General features: G+C 39.3%; 1 protein-coding gene across 1 annotated transcript in view; it reads right to left on the minus strand.

The window, feature by feature from the left end:
* Positions 1-25,940, minus strand: part of PAPPA2 (pappalysin 2) — a 298,454-nt gene that overhangs the window by 258,841 nt on the left and 13,673 nt on the right. The window contains exon 2 of the mRNA XM_032160910.2: positions 763-1,834. Within this exon, the coding sequence (XP_032016801.1) occupies positions 763-1,834 (1,072 nt within the window). The remainder of the gene's footprint in view (positions 1-762; positions 1,835-25,940) is intronic.

The raw sequence follows: 25,940 nt of genomic DNA on the forward strand, positions 1-25,940 counted from the left end.
ATGGAACAGAATCAAGTCAGTGAGGCTGTGCTATGTGGGTGGGGATGGAGAAGTAGACAGAGGTCAGATTGCATTAAGAGCCTGTGTGTCAGGTAGGGGATTCAGATTTTATTCTGAGAGCAGTGGAGGAAAAAAGCTTAAGACAAGAAATGACAGGATCCAACTTACCTTTTTAAAAAGATCCTTCTGGATGCTGCACAAAGAATGGAATTTAATGGGGCAACAGTGAAAGATCCCAGTCGCCTAAAGGAGACTAGTGGCTAGATGTAACACGAAACTTTATGAAACTGCTTAGACTAAATAGACCTAATACCTTTTCACAGATCTGTATTACTTTGCCAAGATGCTAAGACTATAGGAAGTATTATCACGTGTAATTAGTATTGACTGGTTTCTATGCCTGGATGCCTTGTTTGTTCTCCACGAAGATTTCCTGGCCTCCTCTGGTAGAGTAAGTTGTTCAGCTTTCCTGTGCCCCAAGTACTTGGTGCATATGCCTTTGGGTGTGCTTCACACTGTGTACACAGCTTTCTGCCCCACAAACAGTGAATTCAGTGAGGGCTGTCTCTTGTCTCAGTCATCTGTGTCCCTAATTACCTAACAGAACACCTAGCACTTCACAAAAGCTTAATACTGTCTGATGGGGTGGATTAATGTCTTATTCAGGGACTATGTGAACACATCTGCCTCCAAAACCAAACAGATAAAATGATGTTAGAAATGCATCCTACAAGTAGGACACCCCAAACCCCAGTCCCTTACCTCTTGGGTGAGTCAGGGTCAAAGCACGTCTTGCGCACATCAGCCACCTGGGGGTCACAGCAGTCTCCGTCGTCAAAGTCGTTCAGCATGTTGTTACACTCCACGTGACAGAGCCCATCCCTGCGGTTCCAGGAGTAGCAGCGGCCCTGCAGGCGGCAGTCACCCCCATCATAGCCTGTGAGTGGGTGCTCACACTCGGGGTCGCAATGGTCATTGCCAATCTTGCTGGGCTCACAGTTCACAAGCACAACCCGGTGTCGCAGGGTGGAATTGTGGACCTGGTGGACGCTCAGCTGCCAGCTGATGTTGTAGCGGCTGAAGGCCTCATTCAGTGCCTCGTGCTGCAGACGAATCTGCTCCTCACTCACAATGGGGTTTAGGCCCTCATCATCACAGATGTTCACCACCTGGTAGCGTATCACCTTCTCTCCCCGAAGGGGCCAGTATCCATTGTACTGGGAGATCAATTCCACATTGTCACAAACTGTTTGCCCACAGAGTGGGGGCCGCAAAGGCAACAGAATCTCAGGCTCTGGCTCAAAGCCCTTGAGAACCTCAAGTCGGGGGTACTTCTCATCTCTAAAGGGAACCCACTCTGTGTTCACAGGCTCAAAGCTCGCTGTCAGGACCAAGTCAGTCGCTTCCTCCTCCCCACTCGAATGCTGAGAACTGTGCTGAAAATGGCTTTGTGGCAGGGCAGTCGACCAGAAAACCAGTGTGCCCAGGTGTCCACGGAAATAGTGCCCATCCTCAGAGCTGTCTCCCCCCAGGAGCAAAGAGCGGCAAGATGCCATGAAGGGGCTGTTCAGGGGACCAGACTGGTCTAGACTGCTAGCAACCTGAGTGCCATCCACATATAGGGCCATGCGCCGTCCATCGTAAGTGGCTGCCACATGGGTCCATGTGCCTGGTTGGTAGCGACTGTGGCTAATCAAGATGGTGGCTCTCTTCATGCGGTCGGTGCAGAGGGAGAAGAAGAAGCGAGCATCCCGCTTTCCCTTGTCTTTCCCTGAGCGGATCCCCAGGGCCCAGCCTTTGTCACTGACAGTGTGGGAGCAGTTATCAAACACACCTGGGAAAGAAGGAAGAATCGAGGGAAGAGATAGATACCAGATACAAAGGGGAATGGAGAAAGGGAGAAGAAAGCCCATGTAAATAACAAGAATGCAGGTTTTTAATGGGGAATAAAGTAAGTGACACAGATTTCTCACCTGAGATGCCTGTTCATATCCCTATATCAGGCCGTTCTGGCATATCCTATCCCCAAAAGGAATGATTTGAGATTCCACCCAAGTTAACTCATTCTGGTATGTTTACATAACTAAAATGGAAGCTGGAAAGCAGATGTTCAATGCAAATGGCAAAAATCCTGTAGCACTCCATCACGAATGTGCTTCATGCTCATGACTGGCTTTAAGTCCATGCCTTTCCTCACTGATCCTAGCTTTTTCCATTTCCTCAGAAGCCATGAGAGTAGTCATACTTTTTGCAAATGATAGCCATCTCCTACCCTCTGGAAGGTGATTTTTCTCTACTGAACATTAAAAGGATGATCCTCATGGGGAAAACAAGGAGCTGATTAATTAGGGGGTCTTTTTAGAGAAGATGGTAACATCCCAGACATCATTCCTAGCACACTATTCCCTGTAATACCTCTCATGGGTAAGGATACCCATCCACAGTGAATATCTGTTCCCCAGAGAAAGCAATATGGCACTGCCCCATGGTCCTAGCCTAAAAAACTAATCACTGAGTTAGTAGAATGACTGTTCTATACCCAATACCACCCACCACAGTACAGAAGCAGACCATTTCCAGATTAATAAAGGTCCTATAATATACTACCTGCCTTGCTCAGAGCAGGCACAGGGCATTTACAGGCACAGAGCTATTAAATCTAGTGGAATAAACAAAGGATAGAACACCCAAAAATAGCTAGATCATTAATAAGTTGGCAGCAGGAAGGGACACAAACTTTCAGATGTGGCATGATCACAGATGGGACTCAGGCAGTTTGGAAGCCTTAAATGTTCCTAGTAACCCATCTTCAGTTTACCCACCACCTCCTCCTCAGTACCTCTTCTAGTACATAGTCTCTCAGGAATAGCTTTTACTAATAAATCACATGAAGTCAGTACATCACATAGGAAATGCTTAATAAATATTGCTTGCACTGATGAATAAATGACGGAAAAATACACTAGTCTTTGGATCAGATACCTGGGTAAACATCAAGAGTCATTCTCCCCAAGCTTGTTAAATAAGACTTTTATTTGTTCCCTGACCTCCTATACAATCCAGTCCAACAATAATTCTCCTTAGACAGTCTAGATTTATAAGCCACGAGGCTTCCTATTCTGATGGCAGGCAAGTGCTTTACAAGTGGCTATATTTCCAAAAGTGATAGAATATCTTCTCTTCTGTCTTCAGCATAAATTAATAACTCATGGTTTATAAAAATAAAAGTACTTTTTAGCAAAAATATTTCCTCCCTAACCCAGTAATTCTAACAACTATACTTTGAATTACTAGTGATGACTAGCTACAATACAATGGGGTGTTCTGATTTTGGTTTTGGGGTTTTAGTTGTTGTTATTGTTTTCACACTGGGGTCTATCTGTTAAAGTGTAAGGAATACTCCTCTACAAACTTTTGTATTGAGAGGATTTTCAAAAAAGCAAACAAATCTAGTGAGATTAATACTAAGTTCCCTGATTCATATTTTCTCCTGGTCCACTTATTTTAATAAGTAGTAAGTAGCTTTATCTATCTGACCTACGAGCACATGGGCTGCAATATTGAATATCAGGACCATGGAGTTACTAATCTATCAGCTATTTGCTGATCTTTAACAGAAAGTACTGGGGAGGTTAGTTTACATTTGATGCATACACACAGGTAGATGTATGCGTTCAGATATAAATTGTTAGGCTTGACACATAAGTTACCAGATAATTAGCATGATTTCTGCCAGACATCTACTTGCAATTTTAAACACTTTAATTTGCTGTCCTTAGAACTTCTAGTCTATTATCAAAAATATAATTGTTCTTATTTGTCTCATAGAAAGGTATAAAGTTATTAATAGTGTATCTGAAATGACATTTCTAACTTCTTGAAATACTAAATAGAAGATGGACCACTCTGATTATACTAGTCTAGTTCTGATTAATATAAGTTTTAGCAATTACATCAAAAAAGATTAATAGCCAAGAGCACTAAGATCATCTGTATTACTTGTGAGATGTAGCCAGTATGTAAAAGTATTATTTTGAATGATTATCAAAGTAATGATTATTTGCTCTCTAATTTATTAGGATGTCCAAGCAGCAAATGAAGAACCTCACTAGGTGCTTAGATAACTACATTTTACTTGCTTTGTTACCATTGTTCGTACTTCATCTGTAGGAAAATAGAGTATATAGTTGCTGAAGCACTATCCTGCACTCCTGCCAGTTAAAAAGGCATGCTTAGCAAATAGAATTCTCGAACTCAATGCCAACAACTCTAGCTGTGGATCAGAGTCACATGTGAAGCTTTCACAAATACAGACTATTTTGAAGACATATTGAGATCTTATACCATATTACAAAAGAAATAAAGTTCCTCACTGCTGCTTAGCAGAACGAAATGCAGAAGACAGAAGTTGAGAGCCTTAGTACTTTTCATCCAGTGAAGGAAAGTTAGCAAGATTGAGATCAATGGTAAGTTAAATCAGACATGAAAATGTAAAGATCATCTGAAATTATTTTAAATCATTTGTTTAAAAATTATACTAGATCAGGCATCTTAGATTTGTCCAAGGTGTCTATGCAACAGTGATACATACTTGTTCATTAATTCAGCAAACTAATGGAATGAGAAGTAGTTAGGATATACGAGGACCTGTTATGAATAAGTGCACAGAAACAGACTAACTTAGCTCACTCATGCAAGTGCAAGTTTGGTAGATATTTACAAAGCAATACTATCTGCCAATCTCAGTACTTGGTGCTGGAGATTCTATAGTGATCAAATAATTATATGATATCATGGAGAGTTCAATATAGTGCAGAAAATAAACCTGAAATTAATAACAATGGGATATGCTGACTATTGAAAGTATAAATAGCTATGAGAGCAGCAAAAGGACCTCTTTATTAAAACATGGTCATAACATAGCAGAAATTCTCCCTAAAGTCATTAAATGTCAACTTCCCAACACTGACCTGTCTTGTTAACAATTTGATTCCTAGAAGGCATCCACCATCCAAAGCTGCCCATGAGATTAGGGCTACCTTGATCACCACTCAGACTGTCTGGAAAGGCTAGAGAGTGCCAAAGCCAAAGAATTCCAAGAGATAAGATCAGATATTGCCAAGCCCAACATCCTGCCAGTTTACCCAGTAATATTCATTATAAGAGTCCTCAGAACCTGCCTTTATATAAATTACTCACTTCAGCCAAATCTTCTACACTGGAATTGTGTGTGTGTGTGTGTGTGTGTGTGTGTGTGTGTGTGTGTGTGACTATATTTACTTTTACTTAGCCTGTAATGTTATCTCCCATTTATATAGACCTTAAGCTTTCCAAATAAATCTTTTGTATACTATTATTTAAGTGGTGAAACTATCCTCTGAGGCAGGCAGAATTATTATCATTGGCCTTATCTTATAGATGCAGACACTGAGGCTCTGAGAGATTAGGTGTCAGACTGGGTGCAGAGAGTGCACTAGAACCAAGATATCATTATTTTGAGCCCAGAACAGTTTTCTACAAAACCTATGCTGGGAAAGACCATAGTGCATGTGGTTAAAAGCATGAGTCAGCCAGAAATTATATTCTACAATCTACTACTTACATGCTGTATCATCTCAAAAAAAAGTTATATCACCTTTATTGAGCTCTGGTTCCCTTATTTGAAAGTTTCACCTGAGAAATAAAATCTGTGCATCTTCAGCATCCTTCAACCACAAGCTGAGACCTTAAACCTCATGAGGTTGTTGTGATAATTAAATAAAATAACACATGTGAAGTATCAGCACAGTGTTCAGCTCAAATAAAGTGATTAATAAACATTAGCTATGATGAGGAGAAGGAGTTTCAATGTATTATCAAAGGAAATAACAAATTAGATATAAAACCAGTGGTATGCTAGTAAATATTTAACAACTGGTCCTCTGAAGATTAAAAACAAGTCCAAGTCCTGATTTGCAACATTTGCCAATTTCTGTGATATAAATTACTCCCACAGTGGCCAATTTTAAGTTACCAGTACGATGTCACTGAACATGAGTTTGGGAAGAGATGTGTACAATTGGCTCTGATGAACCAGTTTGGGCCGATTCCATTACTGTAAAGACTAAAAAGGAAAGCAATTGCAAGCTGCCAAGTGTTTCCTTTTCCCTTTGACTATTAAAGTTAGATGTGGCTGCTTTGCTGATAATATCATTTTCTGTAATTTAAAAGGGGGTAAATATTGCCTATACTCTGAGTTTTCAGCCATAACATGTCTACTGGAGGACCCAGTGACCAACTGTACCTGTGAACAAAATGTGTCCATCCCAGGTCTGCTCTTCTTCATTCTCTAGCTGCAAATTGGGGTCATAGAGCAGCCTGCACAGGTCCCCACATGCTCTCAGGAGGGACCCTCAGCCCTACTTTCTTGATCTCATTAAGCAAAAGCAAGATGAACTTTGTTTCAAAGGAAAAATTACAGAATCCCACATTTAGGAGACTTCTTCTTCTCAGTCTAGCAGGGTAAAGACTTACAAAACCAATGAAGTCCAAGCCAATACAATATACTTGGTGAAACTCTTGAGTTTGTGCAACGTTGAGATTTTATAATTTTGGATGTACATGAGATAGAAACAAACATGTTATAACTGTTGTTTATTCATCAAAGCCACATTCTTGGAAAGAACAGAGGGACCAGTACATGAATATAATTTATGAAATTACTCAACACTAAACTGAACTACGATAGCCCATGGATTAGAAAAATCAGATCAAATGATGTAACTCAAAAGATGGTGGTAATGTGGAAGCCAAACATTTGGACCACATCATCTTAAAACTGTAAAAATCATTTTCTCAGCTCTTTCTTGCAACTGGCTTCCATCATATATGTTTACTAAATTTAAAACTGTTCAAGCACCTTACCTTGCATTTAATCTGAGTTTTGAGAGAAAGGAAATTGAGGGAGGATATCTCATTAATTGTATTCCTGCTCTCAACTCCAAAAATTGTATTTAGAGACCATGGGTATCTTAACAGAGCAATATGCTCATGTGGGTCTTAGCAAACATCATTTGCATCCAGTTCTCTACTATCATTAATTACCAGTACTTGGAATTGATAGAGTCAATTATCATCAAGCAGAAAGGTTTTCTCTCAAACTGGAATATAATCCTCCAAAGAGACTATGAAAAATTATAATAAAGCAGTGAACATTACAGATAGAGTTACAAACAGCTGTTTCATGAAAAGAAAAAAAGGTTTTGAATGTGGCCCCTGTAAAGTAGCCTGCTTCTTTCCATTACTTGAGTTTTTTCTTGATGCTCAGGATATCTGCTGCTTATGCCAAAAAGAGATAAAGAGACTTGAATTATCTTTTATAATTTGTCTACTATGTGCAACTCTATCCCTGGTGGACATGGCCCCACCCACAACAAAGTCCTGAAAAACAGCTTGGCAGGCCACCTTGGGCAGACACATCTTCAGACTGACCAAATGACCGTGTGCCTGTTCTTGAGGCCTGAAAAACAGCCCAGTGGGCTTGCCCCTCAAAGACACACCCCCAGGGCAGCCAAGCAGCTGTATGCCCACAACCCTGGCCAGAGTTAACAGGCCCATAGCCCCAATCTCAGTGAGCCAGATCCTAGCTAGCTGATTTACCATGGGCATTATGTGCACTCACATCCCTCCTTCCACCTAAGAAACAGCCCAGCAAGCACACATCCAGCAAAGCTGTGCCACTGCTGCCACAAACTCTTGCAGCCTAGGCCACTGAGATACAAAAATCACTAGCATGAATTACAGCTGAAGAAACTGACTAGAGACTACTGTGTCCATGTGGAATTAAAGCCAACACATCCTACCCAACTGACACCCTAAGACCCATCTATAGAAATAAGTCTTTTTCCAGTGATGCCCTCTCTCACCTCTCCTATCTGACACAGTATTGGAAGTTCTGGCCAGGGCAATCAGGCAAGAGATAGAAATAAAGAGTATTCAAAGAGGAAGAGAGGAAGTCAAGTTGTCTTTGTTTGCAGATGATATGATTTTACATTTAGAAAACTCCATCATCTCATCCCCAAAACTTCTTGAACTGATAAGCAACTTCAGCAAAGTCTCAGGATACAAAATCAATGTGAAAAATCACAAGCATTCCTTTACACCAACAACAGACAAGTGGAGAACCGAATCATGAATGAACTCCCATTCACAATCACTACAAAGAGAATAAAATACTTAGGAATACAGCCAACAAGTGATATGAAGGATCTCTTCAAGAACTACAAACCACTGCTCAAGGATGTAAGAGAGGACACAAACAAATGGAAAAACATTCCATCCTCATGGATAGGAAGAATCAATATTGTGAAAATGGCCATACGGCCCAAAGTAACGTATAGATTCAATGCTACACCCATCAAATTACCATTGACATTCTTCACAGAATTAGAAAAAAAAAAACTATTTTAAATTTCTTTTTTTAAATTTTATTATTATACTTTAATTTCTAGGGTACATGTGCACAATGTGCAGGTTTATTACATAGGTATACATGTGCCATGTTGGTTTGCTGCTCCCATCAACTATTCTAAATTTCCTGTGGAATCAAAGAAGACCTTGTATAGCCAAGAAAATCCTAAGCAAAAAGAACAAAGCTGGAGGCATCAAGCTACCTGACTTCAAACCATACTACAAGTCTACAGTAACCAACACAGCATGGTCCTATTACCAAAACAGACATAAAGACCAATGGAGTAGAACAGAGACCTCAGAAATCACACCACACATCTACAACCATCTGATCTTCAATAAACCTGTCAAAAATAGGCAATGGGGAAAGGATCTTCTATTCAGTAAATGGTGCTGGGAAAACTGGCAAGCCATAGTCGGAAAACTGGCAAGCCATAGCAGAAAACTGAAACTGAACCCCTTCCTTACACCTTACACAAAAATTAACTCAAGATGGATTAAAGACTTAAATGTAAAAGCCAAAACCATAAAACTCTAGAAGAAAACCTAGGCAATACCATTCAGAACATAGGCATGGGCAAAGACTTCATGACAAAAATGCCAAAAACAATTGCAACAAAAGCCAGAATCGACAAATGGGATCTAATTAAACTAAAGAGCTTCTGCACAGCAAAAGAAACTATCATCAGAGTGAACAGACAACCTACAAAATGGTTGAAAATTTTTGCAATCTATCTATCTGACAAAGGTCTAATATCCAGAATTTATGAGGAGCTTAAACATATTTACAAGAAAAAAAAACAAACAACCCATCAAAACGTGGGCAAAGGGTATGAACAAACACTTCTCAAAAGAAGACATTTATGTGGCCAACAAACATATGAAAAAAAGCTCAACATCACTGACCATTAGAGAAATGCAAATCAAAATCACAATGAGACACCATCTTGTGCCAGTTAGAATGGTGATTATTAAAAAATCAGGAAACAATAGATGCTGGCGAGGATGTGGAGAAATAGGAAAGCTTTTACACTGTCAGGGGGAATGTAAATTAATTCATCCTCTGTGGAAGACAGTATGGTGATTTCTCAAGGATCTAGAAGCAGAAATACCATTTGACCCAGCAATTACATTACTGGATACAGACCCAAAGAAATATAAATCGTTTTACTATAAAGACACATGCACACGTATATTTATTGCAGCACTATTTACCATAGGAAAGACATGGAACCAACCCAAATGCCCATCAGTGATAGATTGCATAAAGAAAATGTGGTACATATACACCATGGAATACTATGCAGCCATAAAAAGGAAAGAGATCATGTCGTTTGCACAGCCATGGATGAAGCTTGAAGTCATCATCCTCAGCCAACTAACACAGGAACAGAAAACCAAACACCACGTGTTCTCACTCATTTGTGGGAGCTGACCATTGAGAATACATGGACACAGAGAGGGGAACAACACACACCAGTACCTGTTGGGGTATGGGAGTGAGGGAAGGGAACTTAGAGGATGGGTCAATAGGTGCAGCAAACTACCATGGCATACAAATATCTATGTAACAAACCCACACATTCTGCCCATGTATCCCTGTTTCTTTTTTTTTTTTTTGAAGAAAAAAATCTAATAAAAAATAATCCTACCTGGATTTGCTGCCAAAAAAAATAGAATTGTATTTGAGGCAAAATATTTGAATAATTTTTATCAAAGATGTAAATTAAAACAAATGTAAAGGTAAAAAACAAAACACACGAACACACAAAAAAAGAAATAAGTCTTTTTCTGTGAATCTGTTTCATAAAATTGGAAGAGGTGACTGTTCTACTGGATGCACAGAAATCAATGTAAGAACACATCAGACATAGAAAATCAAGGAAACATTACACCTCCAAAGGAACAAAACAATTCTCCAGTAACGAAATTCAATTATAAGGAAATATACAAAATACTAAAAACAATTCAAAATAATAATCTTAAGGAAAATCAGTGATATATAAGAGAAAACAGATAGATGATTAAACAAAATTAAAAAATTCATTATTTGAATGAGAAATTCAATAAAGAAATATCATAAAAAAAGAACCAAACAGCTATCTTGGAACTGGATAATTCAATGAATAAAACAACAAAAAGTACAATCAAGAACTTAAACAACAGATTAGACCAAGTAGAAGAAAGGATTTATGGACTTGAAGATAGATCTTTTGGAATAACTCAGGCAGACAAAAAAACATATTTTAAAGAATGAAAAAAAAGCCTACAAAAATGTATGAAACATCAGTAAGTGAACAAATATTGGCATTATGGGAGTTGCAGAAAGAGAAGAAAAGAGAAAAGGTGAGGGAAACCTATTTGATGAAATAATAGTGAAAAACTTCTCATGTCTTAGAAAAGGGGTGGACATTCAGATCCAATAAACTCAAAAGTCTCCAAATATATTTAATCCAAACAAGTCCTCTCCAAGGCATATTTGAGTTTTGCCAAAAGTCAAAGACAGAAATAGCTAGAGAAAAATATAATACCAAGTCACATATAAGGGGATACCCATTAGCCTAATTGCAGATGTCTCAGCAAAAAATGAACAGGCCAGAAAGAAAGGAATGAAATATTCGAAGTACTAAAAGAAAAAAAAAAAATCCATCAGCCGAGAATACTATACCCAGCAAAGCTATTCTTAGAAATGAAGGAGAAATATAGATTTTCTCAGATAACCAGAAACCTGGGGAATTCATCACCACTAGATCAGCCTTACAAGAAATGTTTAAGGGAGTCTTACCTCTGGAAGCAAAAAGATAGTAACTGCATGTGTTCATGAAAACATATGAAAGTACAAAACTTGCAGATAGAGCAAATACACAAAAAAGAAACAAATCAGGCCAGGCGCAGTGGCTCACTCCTGTAATCCCAGCACTTTGGGAGGCCAAGGTGGGTAGATCACAAGGTCAGGAGTTTAAGACCAGCCTGGCCAAGATGGTGAAAACCCATCTCTACTAAAATACAAAATACAAAAATTAGCCGGGTGTGCTGGTGAGCACCTGTAATCCCACCTACTCAGGAGGTTGAGGCAGAGAACTGCTTCAACCCAGGAGGTGGAGGTTGCACTGAGCCGAGATCGCACCACTGCATTCCAACCTGGGCGACAGAGCAAGACATTGTCTTAAAAAAAAAAAAAAAGAAAGAAATCAAGCCTCATCACTGCAGAAAACCATGCCAAACATAAAAATAAACAAAAAGAGAGAAAGTAAGAAATAAAGAATATACAAAACAATGAGAAACAATCAATAAAATGAACTAAATTCCCCAACTAAAAAATATAGATTGACCAAAGGGATTTTTAAAAGATCCAACTATATGTTGCCTATAAGAAACTCAATTCACCTGTAAAGACACACATAGACTGAAAGTGAAAAACAATATTCCATGCAAATGGAAATCAAAAATGAACAGAAGAAGCTATACTTATATACAATAAAACAGATTTTAAATCAAAAACTTAAAAAAAAACAAAAATGCATTATATAATAGCAGCAGGATCAATTCAGCAAGAGGATATAACAATTATGTATGTATATATGCACACAATACAAGAGCACCCAGATATATAAAGCAAATATTATCAAATCTAAGGGGAGAGCTAGACCCCAATACCCATTCTCAGCATTGGACAGATCAGCTAGATGTAATATCAACTAAAAAGCCCATAAGATTTGAACTGGTCCATAGACTGAATGGACCTAATGGAAATTTACAGAACATTTCACACAACAGCTGCAGAATACACATTCTTTTTATCAGTACATGTAACATTCTCCAGTATTGGCAAAACATCAGGACACAAAACAGGTGCCAATACAATTTTTTTTCGAGACAGGGTTTTGCTCTGTCTCTCAGGCTGGAGTTCAGTGGCAGTACAGCCTCAACTTCCTGGGTGCAAACAATCCTCCCACCTCATCCTCTCAAGTAGCTGCGACTATAGGTGTATGCCACCACATCTACCTAATTTTTTAATTTTTAGTGGAGATAAGATCTTACTGTGTTGCCCAGGCTGGTCTCAAACTCTTGGGCTTGAGCAGTCCTCCCACCTCAGCCTCCCAAAGTGCTAGGATTACAGGTGTGAGCCATTATACTTGGCCTCAAAATAATTTTAAAAATCAATGTCAACCAGACACAGTGGCTCATGCCTGTAATCCCAACATTTTGGTAGGCCGAGACAGATGGATCACTTGAGCCCAGGAGTTTAAGACTAATCTAGGCAACATAGTGAGACCATGTCGCTAAAAAATAAACAAATAAAATAAATAACATCAAATATCTTATCTGACCACAATGGAATAAAATAAAAAATCAGTAATAATAATAGGAACATTTTTGAAACCATAAAAATACATGGAAATTAAACAACATACTCCTGAATATCTAATGGGTGAAGAAATAATAAGATAATATATAAATTTCTCAAAAAAATGAAAATAGAAGCAAAACATACCAAAACCTATGGAGCACAGCCAAAGCAGTATTGAGACAAGATTAGAGCAATACAAACCTACATCAAAAATTGGAAATATTTCAAAAAACAACGTAACAATGCAACTCAAACAATGAGAAAAGCAAGCATAAACAAAACCAAAAATTAATAGAAGGAAATAAATGAAAATAAAAGGAAAATAAACAAAAGAGAGTCTAAGAAAGTTCAATGAAACAAAAACTTGGTTTTTTGAAAAGATATACAAAATGGACAAGCCATTAGCTGGAGTTAAAAAGAAAAAGGCCCAAATAAAATCAGAAATGAGATGTTATAATTCATGCCACAGAAATACAAAATATCATTAGAAACTATTATGAATGCTTCAATAAATTAAAAAGCCTGGAGGAAATGGATAAATTCCTGGACCATGCAACCTGCAAAGATTTATCCAAGAAGAGATATAAAACTTGAACAGATCAATAACAGGTAACAAGACTGAATTGGTGATTTAAAAAGTATCTCCACAAAGAAAAGTCTTCACTGCTTCACTACAAAATTCAAACAAAACTTTAAATAACTAATATGAATCATTTTCAAACTAATCCAAAAAAATTTAAGGTAAGGTAGTTCTTCTAAACTCATTCTACTAGACTAGCATAACCCTAATATCAAAACCAGACAAGGATACAGCAAAAAAAGAAAATTGCCTACCAATATCCAATAAATATAGGTGTTAAAATCCTCAACAAAATATTAGCAAACCAAATCTAACAGCACATCCAAAAAAAAAAAAACATACACTATGATCAAGTGGGATTCATCCCAGAGATGCAAAAATGGTGCAAAAATTATTTATTCATTTCAGCGAATATATTATGGAAAAAGCATTTAATAAAATTCAACATCCTTTAATAATAAAAACTTTCATAAATTAGGTAGAAAGAAAGTACCTTAACACAATAAAGGCCATAAGTGACCGCTAACATTGTACTGAACAGGGAAAAGCAAAAAGTATTTTCTCTAAGAACTGGAAAAAGATAAGGATGCCCACTCTCACCACTCTTATTTGACATAGCACTGGAAGTCCTAGCCAGAGCAATTAGGCAAGAGAAGAAAACAAAAGGCATCCAAACTGGAAAGAAGCAAGTAAAATTGTCCATTTGCAAATGAAGTGATCTTACATAAAGAGAAACCTAGGCCAGGCACGGTGGCTCACGCCTGCAATCCCAACACTTTGGGAGGCCGAGGCGGGCGGATCACAAGGTCAGGAGATCGAGACTATCCTGGCTAACACGGTAAAACTCTGTCTCCACTAAAAATACAAAAAAAAATTAGCTGGGTGTGGTGGTGGGCACCTGTGGTCCCAGCTACTTGGGAGGCTGAGGCAGGAGAATGGCGTGAACCAGGGAGGGGGAGCTTGCAGTGAGCCGAGATTGTGCCACTGCACTCCAGCCTGGGCAACAGAGTGAGACTCCATCTCAAAAAGAAAAAAAAAAAAAAAAAAAAAAGAAAAATCTAAAGACTCTACCCCCCCAAAAAACAAATAAAAATTTAAAAAAAAGAACTCTTATAACTGATAAATTCAGTAAAGGTGCAGGATACAAAATCAACATACCAAAATCAGTAACATTTTTATATGATAACAGTGATCAATCTAAAAAAGAAATCAAGAAAGGAGTCTCATTTAGAATAGCTACAGAAGCAATAAAATACCTGGGAATAAGTGTAACCAAGGATGTAAAAGATCTCTACAAGGAAAACTACAACACACTGATGAAAGAAATAAAGAAGGCATAAATAAATGAAAAGACATCTCATATTAATGGATGTAAAGAATACTGTGAAAATGACCATGCTAACAAAAGCAATCTACATATCAACACAACCCCTATCAAAATACCAATGATATTATTCATAAAAATAGAAAACACAATCCTAAAATTTTTCAGGGAACCACAAAAGACCTCAAATAGCCAACACAATCCTGAACAAAAAGAACAAAGCTGGAGGCATCACACTACCAGACTTTAAAATATACTACAAAGCTATAGCAACCAAAATCGCATTTTACTGGCATAAAAATAGGCAAATAGACCAATGGAACATAATAGAGAACCCAGAAATTAATCCATGTATCTACAACAACTGATTTTTGACTAAGGTACCAAGTACATTGATTGCAGAAGGGAAAATCTTTTCAATAAATGGTGCTCAAAAAACTGGATACCCATATGCCTAAGAAGGAAACTAGACTCCCACTTCTCACCCTATTAAAAAAAATTCAAGCCGGGCGTGGTGGCTCACGCTTGTAATCCCAGCACTTTGGGAGGCTGAGGCGGGCGGATCACGAGGTCAGGAGATCGACACCACGGTGAAACCCCGTCTCTACTAAAAATACAAAAAATTAGCCGGGCGTGGTGGCGGGCGCCTGTAGTCCCAGCTACTCGGAGAGGCTGAGGCAGGAGAATGGCGTGAACCCAGGAGGCGGAGCTTGCAGTGAGCCGAGATTGCGCCACTGCACTCCAGCCTGGGCAACAGAGTGAGACTCCGTCTCAAAAAAAAAAAAAAAAAAAAAATTCAAAATGGATTAAAGACCTAAATGTAAGATGCAAAATGATAAAGCTGCTAGAAGAAAAATAGGGGAAACACTTCAGGATATTGGTTTGGGAAAAGATTTTATGAATAAGACTTCAACAGCACAGGCAACAAATGAAAAAACTATTGAACTAAAAGCTTTTGCACAGCAAAAGAAACAACTGAAAGAGTGAAAAGACAATCTAAAGAATGGGAGAAAATAGTTGCAACTATTCATCCAACAGTGGTTTAATATCCAGAATATACAAAAAACTCAAACATTTCAATGGCAAAAATACAAATAATCAGATGAAAAAATGAGCAATGATCTGAACAGATATTTCTCAAAAGAAGACATACAATAGCCAACAAATATATGAAACACTGCTCAACATTATTAATTATCAGGGAAATGCCTATCAAAATCACAATAAGATATCATTTTACCCCAGTTGGGATGGTTATTATTAAAAAGACAAAAAAAAAATGCTGGCAATGATGAAGAGAAAAAGGAACTCTTACATACTGTTAGTGGGAATGTAAACTAGTACAGCCACCATGGAGAACAGCATGGAGGTTCTTCGTAAAACTATAAATAGAACTATCCTACAATTCAGCAATCCTATTACTGGGCATTTATGCAAAGCAAAGGAAATCAGTATGTTTTCGCAGCACTGTTCACAATAGCCAATATATAGAATCAACCCAAGTGCCCAACAACGGATGAATAGATAAAGAAAATGCAGTATATAAACACAATTTAATATTATTCAGCCATAAAAAAAGAATGAAATCCTGTCATTTGCAACAACACAGATAGAACTGGAGGACATTATGTTAAGTGAAATAAGCCAGGAACAGAAAGTTAAAACATTTCATGTTCTCATGCATATGCAGAAGCTTAAAAAGTTGATCTCTTAGAAGTAAAAGGTGGGACAGAGGTTTTAGAGGCTTGGAAGGGTAGCAGGAAGAGGGAGATAGGGATAAATTTGTTAAAGGATACAGAATTACAGCTAGGTACGAGGAATACGTTCTAGTGCTCTATAGAACTGTAGGATGACGATGGTTAAAATAATATATGATATATTTTTTAATAGCTAGAAGATATTGAATTTTCCCAATATAAAAAAAAGATAAATGTTTCAGATGAAGGAAATGCTAGTTACTCAGATTTGATCACTACATACTTCATAAATATATACAATTATTACATATCGATTTAAAAACTAAATGAAAAATTGTAAATGTCTGCTGCTCTAGATGCTGCACACGTGCCACTCTATTAACCTCTACCATAAATGTATGAGCTGAGTGTATCAGACCAAAAAACTGAGAATCAGAGAAGTTGAGCGAGTCATCCACCATCTCACAGTTAGCAAATGCCAGAAAGGTATCAAAACCAAGTCTATTTGACAAAAAGCCCATGCTCTTTCTACTACACTAAAACATTTTAAATACTAAATAATTAGTTCCTAATTGTTATTTTGGGACAAGAAGAGTGACATGGGCTGGTGAGTGTGACATTAACAAATTTGCAGACCACTACTTGCAGATGACTGGGATCTGACTCAGAAAAATGTATAAACTGACATCCACACCTGGAAATAGTTTGGAGGAAAGAACAGAGTGGCTGTCCCAGCTGTTCATGTCTCCCTGTTGGCCATTACTAAATTGACAGGCTGTCTTGCCGAACATTTGGTAAAATTTCTGGGTGGCCCTGCAGGCTTTTGACACATAACATTTAGTAATCACTTCTAGAGGACCCCAAGATAAGGAGGGGCTAATGGGAAGAGCATACAACAGAAAACTCACTTCCAAACAAGCGGCTTCAATCCCCACTTCCTCCTTTCTCCTGTTCCCCATTTGGTATGTACCTGGCAGACTAGAAATCTGTATTTGACGGGAATGTAACAAAAAGAAAAGTGAGATAGCCCAGCTAGGAACTGCTTCTGCCTCTCAAATGCTCTGATTGCTCACCCTTTCTCTACTAGAAAACTCCCCTCTCCCCTACTGGAACCTTCTGTCTGTGGGTTTTGACAGAATGGAGTCACCTGACCACAAGACCAGATAGAGCGGGTTATGCTTCAACAGTGACCCCACCACCCTAATGAGGAGGAAAAGTATAATCCACCCTGGGAATTATAACAGTTAATTAAAAAGTAAGAAAAATATCTTCTAACAACTGTCAGAAATCCACCTGTCCTTGGTGTTCTTATTTTATGGTAGCGACAAAAGGGGAAAGGCACCATCTCATACCCTTTTCTTCCTCAAAGCCAGGTATTTCAGGAACATTGTGCCAACTTATTTCAGAATGTTCAAATAAATGGAAAAGCAAAAAGTGCCCCTTTCTGAGAGGTTATATAGGCCTGATATACATTATCAATACGTATCTCTCTCTGTCTGAAATGCCTCCCTTCTATGGATATGCCCTTCAAAACTTACCTTAAGTTTCATCCTGTCTATGAAGTCTTCCTTGACTACCTTAGTAAAAGTGATCTTGTTGCAGGTTGCTGAGCCTTGTTGAACTGCTGCTATTTGTGAAGGAATCTGAGAGTCCCTTGATGACAACAGCCTATCTCAGACATCTATGAATTTACCACAGCAGCAAGAAAGGATGGGTCGTATTTCCTTGTTCCCACTCTGCTCCTGAAGTCAAATGGAGTCATGAGAGTCTTGACCCAGAAAAGGAGCATTTCCCGCCAGTCTTGGGGAACCCTAGTAACCTTGCAAGTGCATCTGACCTAGAATAATGATCCAAGGGGACCGAGCATGCCCCTTGCTCTGCAACTACGTGTGGTTGATTTTCCCCATAACGTTAGATGAGCTTTTCCACAGCCATCGCATACTAAGATGCTTTCTTCTAGATCCTATACAGTTAGATTACAGAATATGTGATAAATCTTATTGACAGCTTTTCTTGGACAAAGCCTCATTCTGGAGGGAACATTTATCCATGGCAGAGTCTTGCAGAGGAGATCATTTAACAACAATCCAAGGTGGCAGAAGATGAAGATAAGGTCCAGACAGAAATGCTGCTCTTGGCACAGACACATCCATGGAATCTCACTTCCAGGAAACCCCCATGGCAGAGTTCTGCTCTGTACCTCTGGGAGGATTAAAGTTAGGAGTGAGAGTCCTGCTTCTCCAAGAAGCCCCATCAGCTTCCAGGAAGGTGAAACTCTATTCAAAAAAACAGAGGAGTCATGCAGTGTCATCAACTCTGGTAACTAAAAAAACATGCTGTGTGGTGAGAGTTTGTTTTTAGGAGGAAAATGAGCAAAAACAGGGCCAGGTTAGGTCATGACCATAAATCAACACGCTACGAGGCAAGGTCCTCTCTCAGGATGTTATGCCTGTGGCCGTCCCACACACGTACGTGCAGCCTTCTGCAGAACTACTTATCCAACACCCCGACCCCCCAGAGAGAGCATGAGGGGAATAAAAAAACCAAGGAGGAGAAGGAAAAAAAGCCATCCATCAAAGATCAGGCAAACCTGGCAGAGAGCAGGACCCTGTGAGCAGGAAGAGTGGGAGAAAGTGAAAAAAGAAGCTTGGGGAAGTGTTTTTCAGCTGTTCTAGATAACTATCCTTTAAGACAGGATTAGGCTTAGGTTTTTTGTCTGTGACTCCAAGCTTTTACAAATAAGAGCACAGAGAGGGAAAAACCTCCTGGAGACTGTTTCACTAGCACCTTTCCAGTAAATTTTTCACCTTCTCATTACAGTCTATTTTTATTGTAGTCATGCTTTCATGTGCAAGGATAATAGAAAACAGGAGAGGAGATTCCCCTGGCTTTTCTTAGGCCACCTGTGGGCAGGGTGGAAGTCAATGAAGCAGATTTGCAGGGAGAGCACGGGGCTTGCTCTTGTGATTGCCTGAGAGAACAGGAAAACAGAATGGTGAGATAGGGGATAAGAATCTAAAGGAGTTGAAGAGGTGGCCTGCACATGATGCCCATAGAAGGTAGCTGGCATTGTTCCTGGCACAGTATCAATAAATATTAACTACTCTTACAGTTATTATTATTATTAGTCATTAGGAATGGGGGAAGTGCAGGGAGCTAAATCAGAAGCACCAACATTTTCTACACTAGCTAAAATCAGCAGCACCTGTTGGAAGTCAAGCTGAAATTGCACACAGACCTCTGGAAAGACAAGTCTGGAGCTTCTCAGATTTTACTGTGGATATGAACAACCCAGGGATCTGAATAAATGCAGATTCTGATTAGTAAGTCTCAAATGGCACCTGAAACTCTGCATTCCAATAGACTATCAGAAGAAACTGCTGCTGCTGAATCTCAAACCATACACTGAGGAGCAGGACTTCAAATCAGGGCAGACCACGATCTGTTTCCTGAGGATGGGCCTTTGTTAGCAGTGAGTAATGGACAGAGACTTATCTAGTAGCTCAATACAATCAACATACTCAGGTTAGTCTCCACTCCTACCTTCACCTCACTTATGACAGACACACACAAACACACACACACACACACACACATACACCATTGACATGTTTCCCTAGTGACCATTTGGGACACTTCTCTCTACTTACATATCACCTGCACAGTAACATTGGGTGACAGCAATAGAAAAAAAAAGTAAAGGGTGGAAAGACACTGATGGGGTAACTCAAAAAAGAAATAGAAATTTTCAGTCTTTAGTCTCAAGAAAATGCAAATGAAGTCAAGATTAAAACTTGTCATTTAAGTTGGCAAAGAGGAAGAACAATAACAGTCTCTAGATTTGGTGACACTGTAGGGAAAAGGGCACATTCATGCACTGCTGGAGTGAGAGAAAATTAGTAAACCATTCCAGAAAACCATTTAGCAACCATTGGCCAAAAATGGCCACACCCTCCAGCCCTGTAATTTCACTTCTAGGAATCATTGTTAAGGAAACAACCCAAGAGCTAAGGATGAACATGGATGTTCATAACAGCATTATTTATAATAGAGAAAGAGTACAGTCCATCTGAACAATAGAATACTACCCTACCATTAAAAAATCACACTTGAGAAGAATATTTAGGAACACAGGAAAATATTCACAGCCTACTTATTAGAAAACAAAGTAAGTTCTGGGACAATACGTATGCTCTGACCCAAATGGTATAAAATAATAAATAGGTGTTAATTTCCTAAGTACAGATTTACAGGAAAAGTATTTTTTAAACTTCTACAATAAACCACTTATCTGAGTCTGCTCATCTCTAGAATAAAACTAATGATATATCTACCTCATTTGAAGATTAAATACATTAATACACATAAACCCTAACTATAGTAACTCAAAAATGTTAGCTGTTATTAATTATGGGCATTTTTGTCTGATTTGCTGCCATGTCTCCAGTGCCTGGAACAGAACCTAGCACATATTATATATTTAATAAATACTTATTGAATATACAAATTCATGAGTGAATCACACACTGCATTCAGGGCACTGGCATGAAAACCAGATATGTTCATTGGAGTAGATCATAAAGGACACTGAATAAGAGTGAACCAGATTTGACTTCACACTCTGGGTGACAAATCAGGAGCCACTGAAGGATTTCAGAGGTAAGACATGGCAGATGGTGATCTAATCAGATTTATTTGTTAAAAATTGTAATGATTATATTAAAAAATTATAATAATAATGACAATGTAAGGACAAAAATAGATAAATATTTGCCAACTGACCATTTCCATTTCTGCATGGGCTTGCGGTTAATTAAAGGAATTTTGCACACTGTGGAAAGCCAAGAAAGCAAAGGGCTTGGGTCACTGTGAAGCCCACAGCTGCAAAGAACCAGGTCCAGCATACCATTGACCTGAGATAAATCTGGAGCAGCAGGGGTCTCCTTCCTAAGGAAGCTTCCTTGGCCATCCAGCAAGAATAAACATGGCTTTAGGCACTCATCACCTACTGCCTGGGTGTCACGCACTGCTTAACAACCAGGATGTGTTCTGAAGAATGTGTCATTAGGCAATTTTGTCATTGTGTGAACATCATAGAGTGCACCTACACAACCCTAGAACATACCATGGCTATATGGTACAGCCTATTGCCTCTAGGCTACAAACCTGTAAAGCATGTGACTGTACTGGATATGTAGGCAACTGTAAAACAAATGGTATTTGTGTACCTAAACATAGAAAAGGTACAGTAAAAATATGGTATTATAATCTTATGTGGCCACTATCATATACATGGTCTGTTGTTAACCAAAACATCATTATGCAAAGCATCCCTGTATTTTCTTGCAGAAAAAGTAACCCACAGGGATCAGTAAAAGCTACCTAGGTAGTCAACCTGGAGTTATCATGTGCCTTCCAGAGAGTAGCCAATAGCTTCAGGAGCCTCATGAGAATCTCCCAGGACAAGTCTGCCCCATTCTCAACTTCCCAAACTCTCTAAGCCTTGATCTAGACCCACAAATAGCCAAGGGGAGCTGCCCAGCAGTCAATTGAAAATTTTCTTAAAAGTGGTAAACAATATCCTAGGTAAAAATTCAAATGGTGGGGCTAGAGCCACCAGCTAGATCAACTAGCTAAATTACTAGATAAACCAAACTTAATAGCTCTACCATCTCCAGCAACATAGAGAAATCCTCAATACCTCATTTTCCCCATCCAGTAAATGGAGATAATAATACTATTAATTTATATGGTCCTGGAGAAGACAAAATTAATTCGCACATGTAAAACACAGTACTTATTATGCTCAGCAGATAATAAATATTCCATATTATTACTCCTGGCTAATATTATTATCATTTTAACATATATAGTCCTATATCTTCAACTGTATTATAAGTTGACAGCTGGCAAATCCTGCCTCGTACTTCTCCACATTCATTTGTATCAAGGCCAACATCTTGCCTATGGTAAAAATAAGTAATTCACTAATGGATTTAATCAACAAGAGATAGTTAGCAGAGATGTCAACGGTATCCTCTCAAACAATGATGTGTCACATGACACTCTAAAAACTCCATTTCCCTTAATTAAAAAAAAAAAATCCCTTTATTACCCTTTCCCACCCAACACACACACACACCCACATACATACAAACACCAGTCACTCTCCACAACGAGAACAGTTACTGACTTGACCTAGCACAGCTCTGCCCACAGTGTCCCCCTCTAAAAGCATGCCAGCTTTTCATCCGCTTTGATATTACCTACTAGGGATCAGGAAGAATCAAGAGTCATAACCAGACTTGTCACTCCCCACTCATCTTGGACAATTTTCTCTAGAGTCAATACTCTGCTCCAATACCATCCATTATCTCAGTACATTTGAGCAACTTTAAATTATTTTTCCTCCAACTAAATTATTTAGTTGAAAAAGTAATATATTTTCTATGTCTAGTCATTACTCCCAAAACAGAGAGACAGAGAAATCTCCTGAGTAATTTTAAACATGTGATTTATTTTAGAGTGTCATTTCGATCATTTTTAATAACCTTCAAGAACAACCAGTGTGAAATTTCCTGAGCATTCTATATTCTCTGCTGGGCCTGTGACTATGGAATTCCATAAACAGCACATCAGTGTCCAATGGCTAACCGGCTGCAGTTTCCATAATGGGCATCTAGAATGTGAGGAGGTGTCAGAGGCTGTTCCTCAACAGGGGTGGAGAGCTACCTGTAGGCTTCTCTTTCTATCAAGATGATCTTCCACCTAAACAAAAATAGGAATTCATGTGCTTGGAATTCCAGTAGCACAACAGAAAGGATCTACATCCCCAAATGCAGAGGATAGCTCATGCAAAAGCCAAGAAGTCATACACCTTAGGGGTCATGAAGTGGGCCACATTCCTTAACCTTGATAAGATACCTTAGTGCCCAACACCTGTCGTCCTGGAAGAGACACAGAGACCCGGTGGCACCCACAGCAGGATGCCTCAGCACTTCACGCTCACCCCATCTCTCTCAAGGTTCTTTGGCAGCACCACACCAATTTCCCGGATGTTTATCTTCTCAGTCAAATAAATAATTTTGAGATCCCTCTCAGAAATTTTCTTTGGGGTTCCTGTTACCAGGTACAGATTATAGAATTAATACTACCCTTAAAAAGTATTTAAATCATGTTAAATATATTCTCAGTGATCCAGGGACATTATAGGAGACATTATTTAAAGCAAGCATGAAGAAAAATCCTAGTGCAATGACCATGACCTCTCAGCTTATCCATCAGCTAAAGTTAGATATTCACATGTCAGGTTTTCTTAAAGTGAAACATTGTATGACTTTCACAGCGTTAGTATTTGTCCAGTGTTTCTTATATTACTTCAATGTACACATCCTACTCATATTCACTTAATAATACCTGAATTTTTGTTTTTTGTTTTTGTCTCTACCCTGTGGTCATAAATAATCCAAGGAGACTCTGACTGCTTTCTAAGAAGCAACTTGTTGGTGATGTCAGGCAACACAGGGACCACACAAAACCAAATACTATGCCAATCAGAACCTAAAGGCTCAGAGTCTCTTTTTCCCCCCACTGGTTTGAGAGTCTGAGAGGAAACCAGAGGATACAGAGTCTGTGTGTTCTCAAATTGAACCCAGGTGAGTCTTCAGAGCCCAGTGTTCAAAGAGGATGTGTAAAGAGATTGACCTCTGGGTCAATCTCTGCTGTGCAACAGCTTCGGCTGCTTGGCCCCTGAGTGAGAAAGACAAAGGCCAAGGAAACTAAGTGATCTAAGGAATTGACACGGGTTAAGTACAGACTAAAGCCATCCATTTTCTTACTGAAACTCTTTCTAAAATATTTTCTTCTGCTTTCCAGTAAGAGGCTTAAATTAATCAGAGGCATCCTGGAAGAGTGGAAATAACACCAAATTAGGAGCCAAGAACTTGGATTGGGGTCTCAGTCTGCCCCTGTGTAATGTCAGGAAAGTGCCTTTCCCTCTCTGGGTCTCACTGCCCCATCTGTGAAGGAGAGATGGGCTGGGTTGTCACCTGGCCTGTGATGCTCTGACAGTCCGTTCCCGGAATCTTCATCTCGAGGTTTATCTCGAAGGGCTTTAAGATCATCAGCCTTCTAACCACTTCTCACTATCCCATACCCTGAGTCTGTGGCCAGAGAAGGTAAAAAGGATTGGGCTGAACCCATAAGTTAATGGGCAGGTTTTGTTTCTACTGGATTCTTCTTTTGAATTTATCTTGTAATCACATATCTCTATCTCCTAAGAAGCAGAATAACTAAAATATTACAGTTAGTTGAGAATAGTGGTTATGTGGAATCTGTGGAATCAAAATCTCACCACAAATAATTTCATGCTAAGTTATATCACATTGATATACATGCAACAAGCATTCAGGAGGAGAGTTTGCATGGACTAGAAAGGGTAGAGAAGGCCTTGGGAATGAGGAACGTGAGCCAGACCTGGCCAGTTTGGATGGCAGCATCTTTGGAGCAAGTCCTGGGTCCCTTCTGTGACATCGCATCATCACAGAAGGGTGAAATAGCAACAGGCATTAACCACGCCCTAACATTCCAGGCATGGCTCTCAACACATAGTTTGTATTAATTTATTTAACCACAATTCTGAGACAGAAATTACCATTGCCCCCATTTTACAGATGAGGGACTTCAATTTGCCAAGTTCCCACAGCTAGTAAAGGGCTTGAATCCAGACCTTCAGACTCCAGATTCTGCATTCCTAACTACTACAGTGAGGGAAAGAATTTAAATGGATGAGGAGGTGGAGGTAGGACAATTAAGGTGAGGGGATGGCTTGCACAAACATAAGGAGCAGGTAATGTGTGGGTCATGTGGAGAGAAGAGAAAGGAACATGGCTCATTCTGGGGAGTCAGGAGAGATCAAGTTCTGTGTGTATGAGGAGCCAGATTATCCTCCATGCGTCCATTCAATGCCATTGCCCATTCTGCTGCAGGCCCTGCCCTGGGTGTTGGAGGGGCACACAGATTATGGAGATCCATAGAAGCCCCCAGAAGCCTACAGGCAATCTGAAGGCTTCCACTGCTAAGCAGCTTGGACTTTCAGGAAGGGAGAACAGTGTGGAAGAGAGGACAGTAGCAGTGTAGGGAGGCAGGGTCAGGAGAGGAGACATTCACAGAAGGGCGGGGAATGGCAAAATGAACAGCTGCCTTCCTCAAATGTGCTTGGCTTTTGGCAGCACACCACAGTAGAGGACATAGCTGCTAAGTTCCCAGAAATGCTGTAAGCAGAGAGCCAAAGGGGCTGGGACCACCTCCTTGTGCCTCCTCCTCTGCCATGGCACCCAGCTGTCACCTGCCTGACCTCAGCCAGGGACCAGCCATGGCAGAGGAGGGGGCACAAGGAGGTGGTCCAAAGGCCCAGCAAGGCTGCCACACCCAGAAGGGAGCATTGCCCAAGTTTCCTTTTATCTTCAGGATGCATGCCATGGGTTGTATTATAAGGATTATAAGAATATTCTATTGTGCAATTGTTTCAAGTTATTAATG

This window comes from Hylobates moloch, unplaced genomic scaffold (assembly GCF_009828535.3).
Source record: "Hylobates moloch isolate HMO894 unplaced genomic scaffold, HMol_V3 SCAFFOLD_8, whole genome shotgun sequence".
NCBI classification, from domain to species: Eukaryota; Metazoa; Chordata; class Mammalia; order Primates; family Hylobatidae; genus Hylobates; species Hylobates moloch.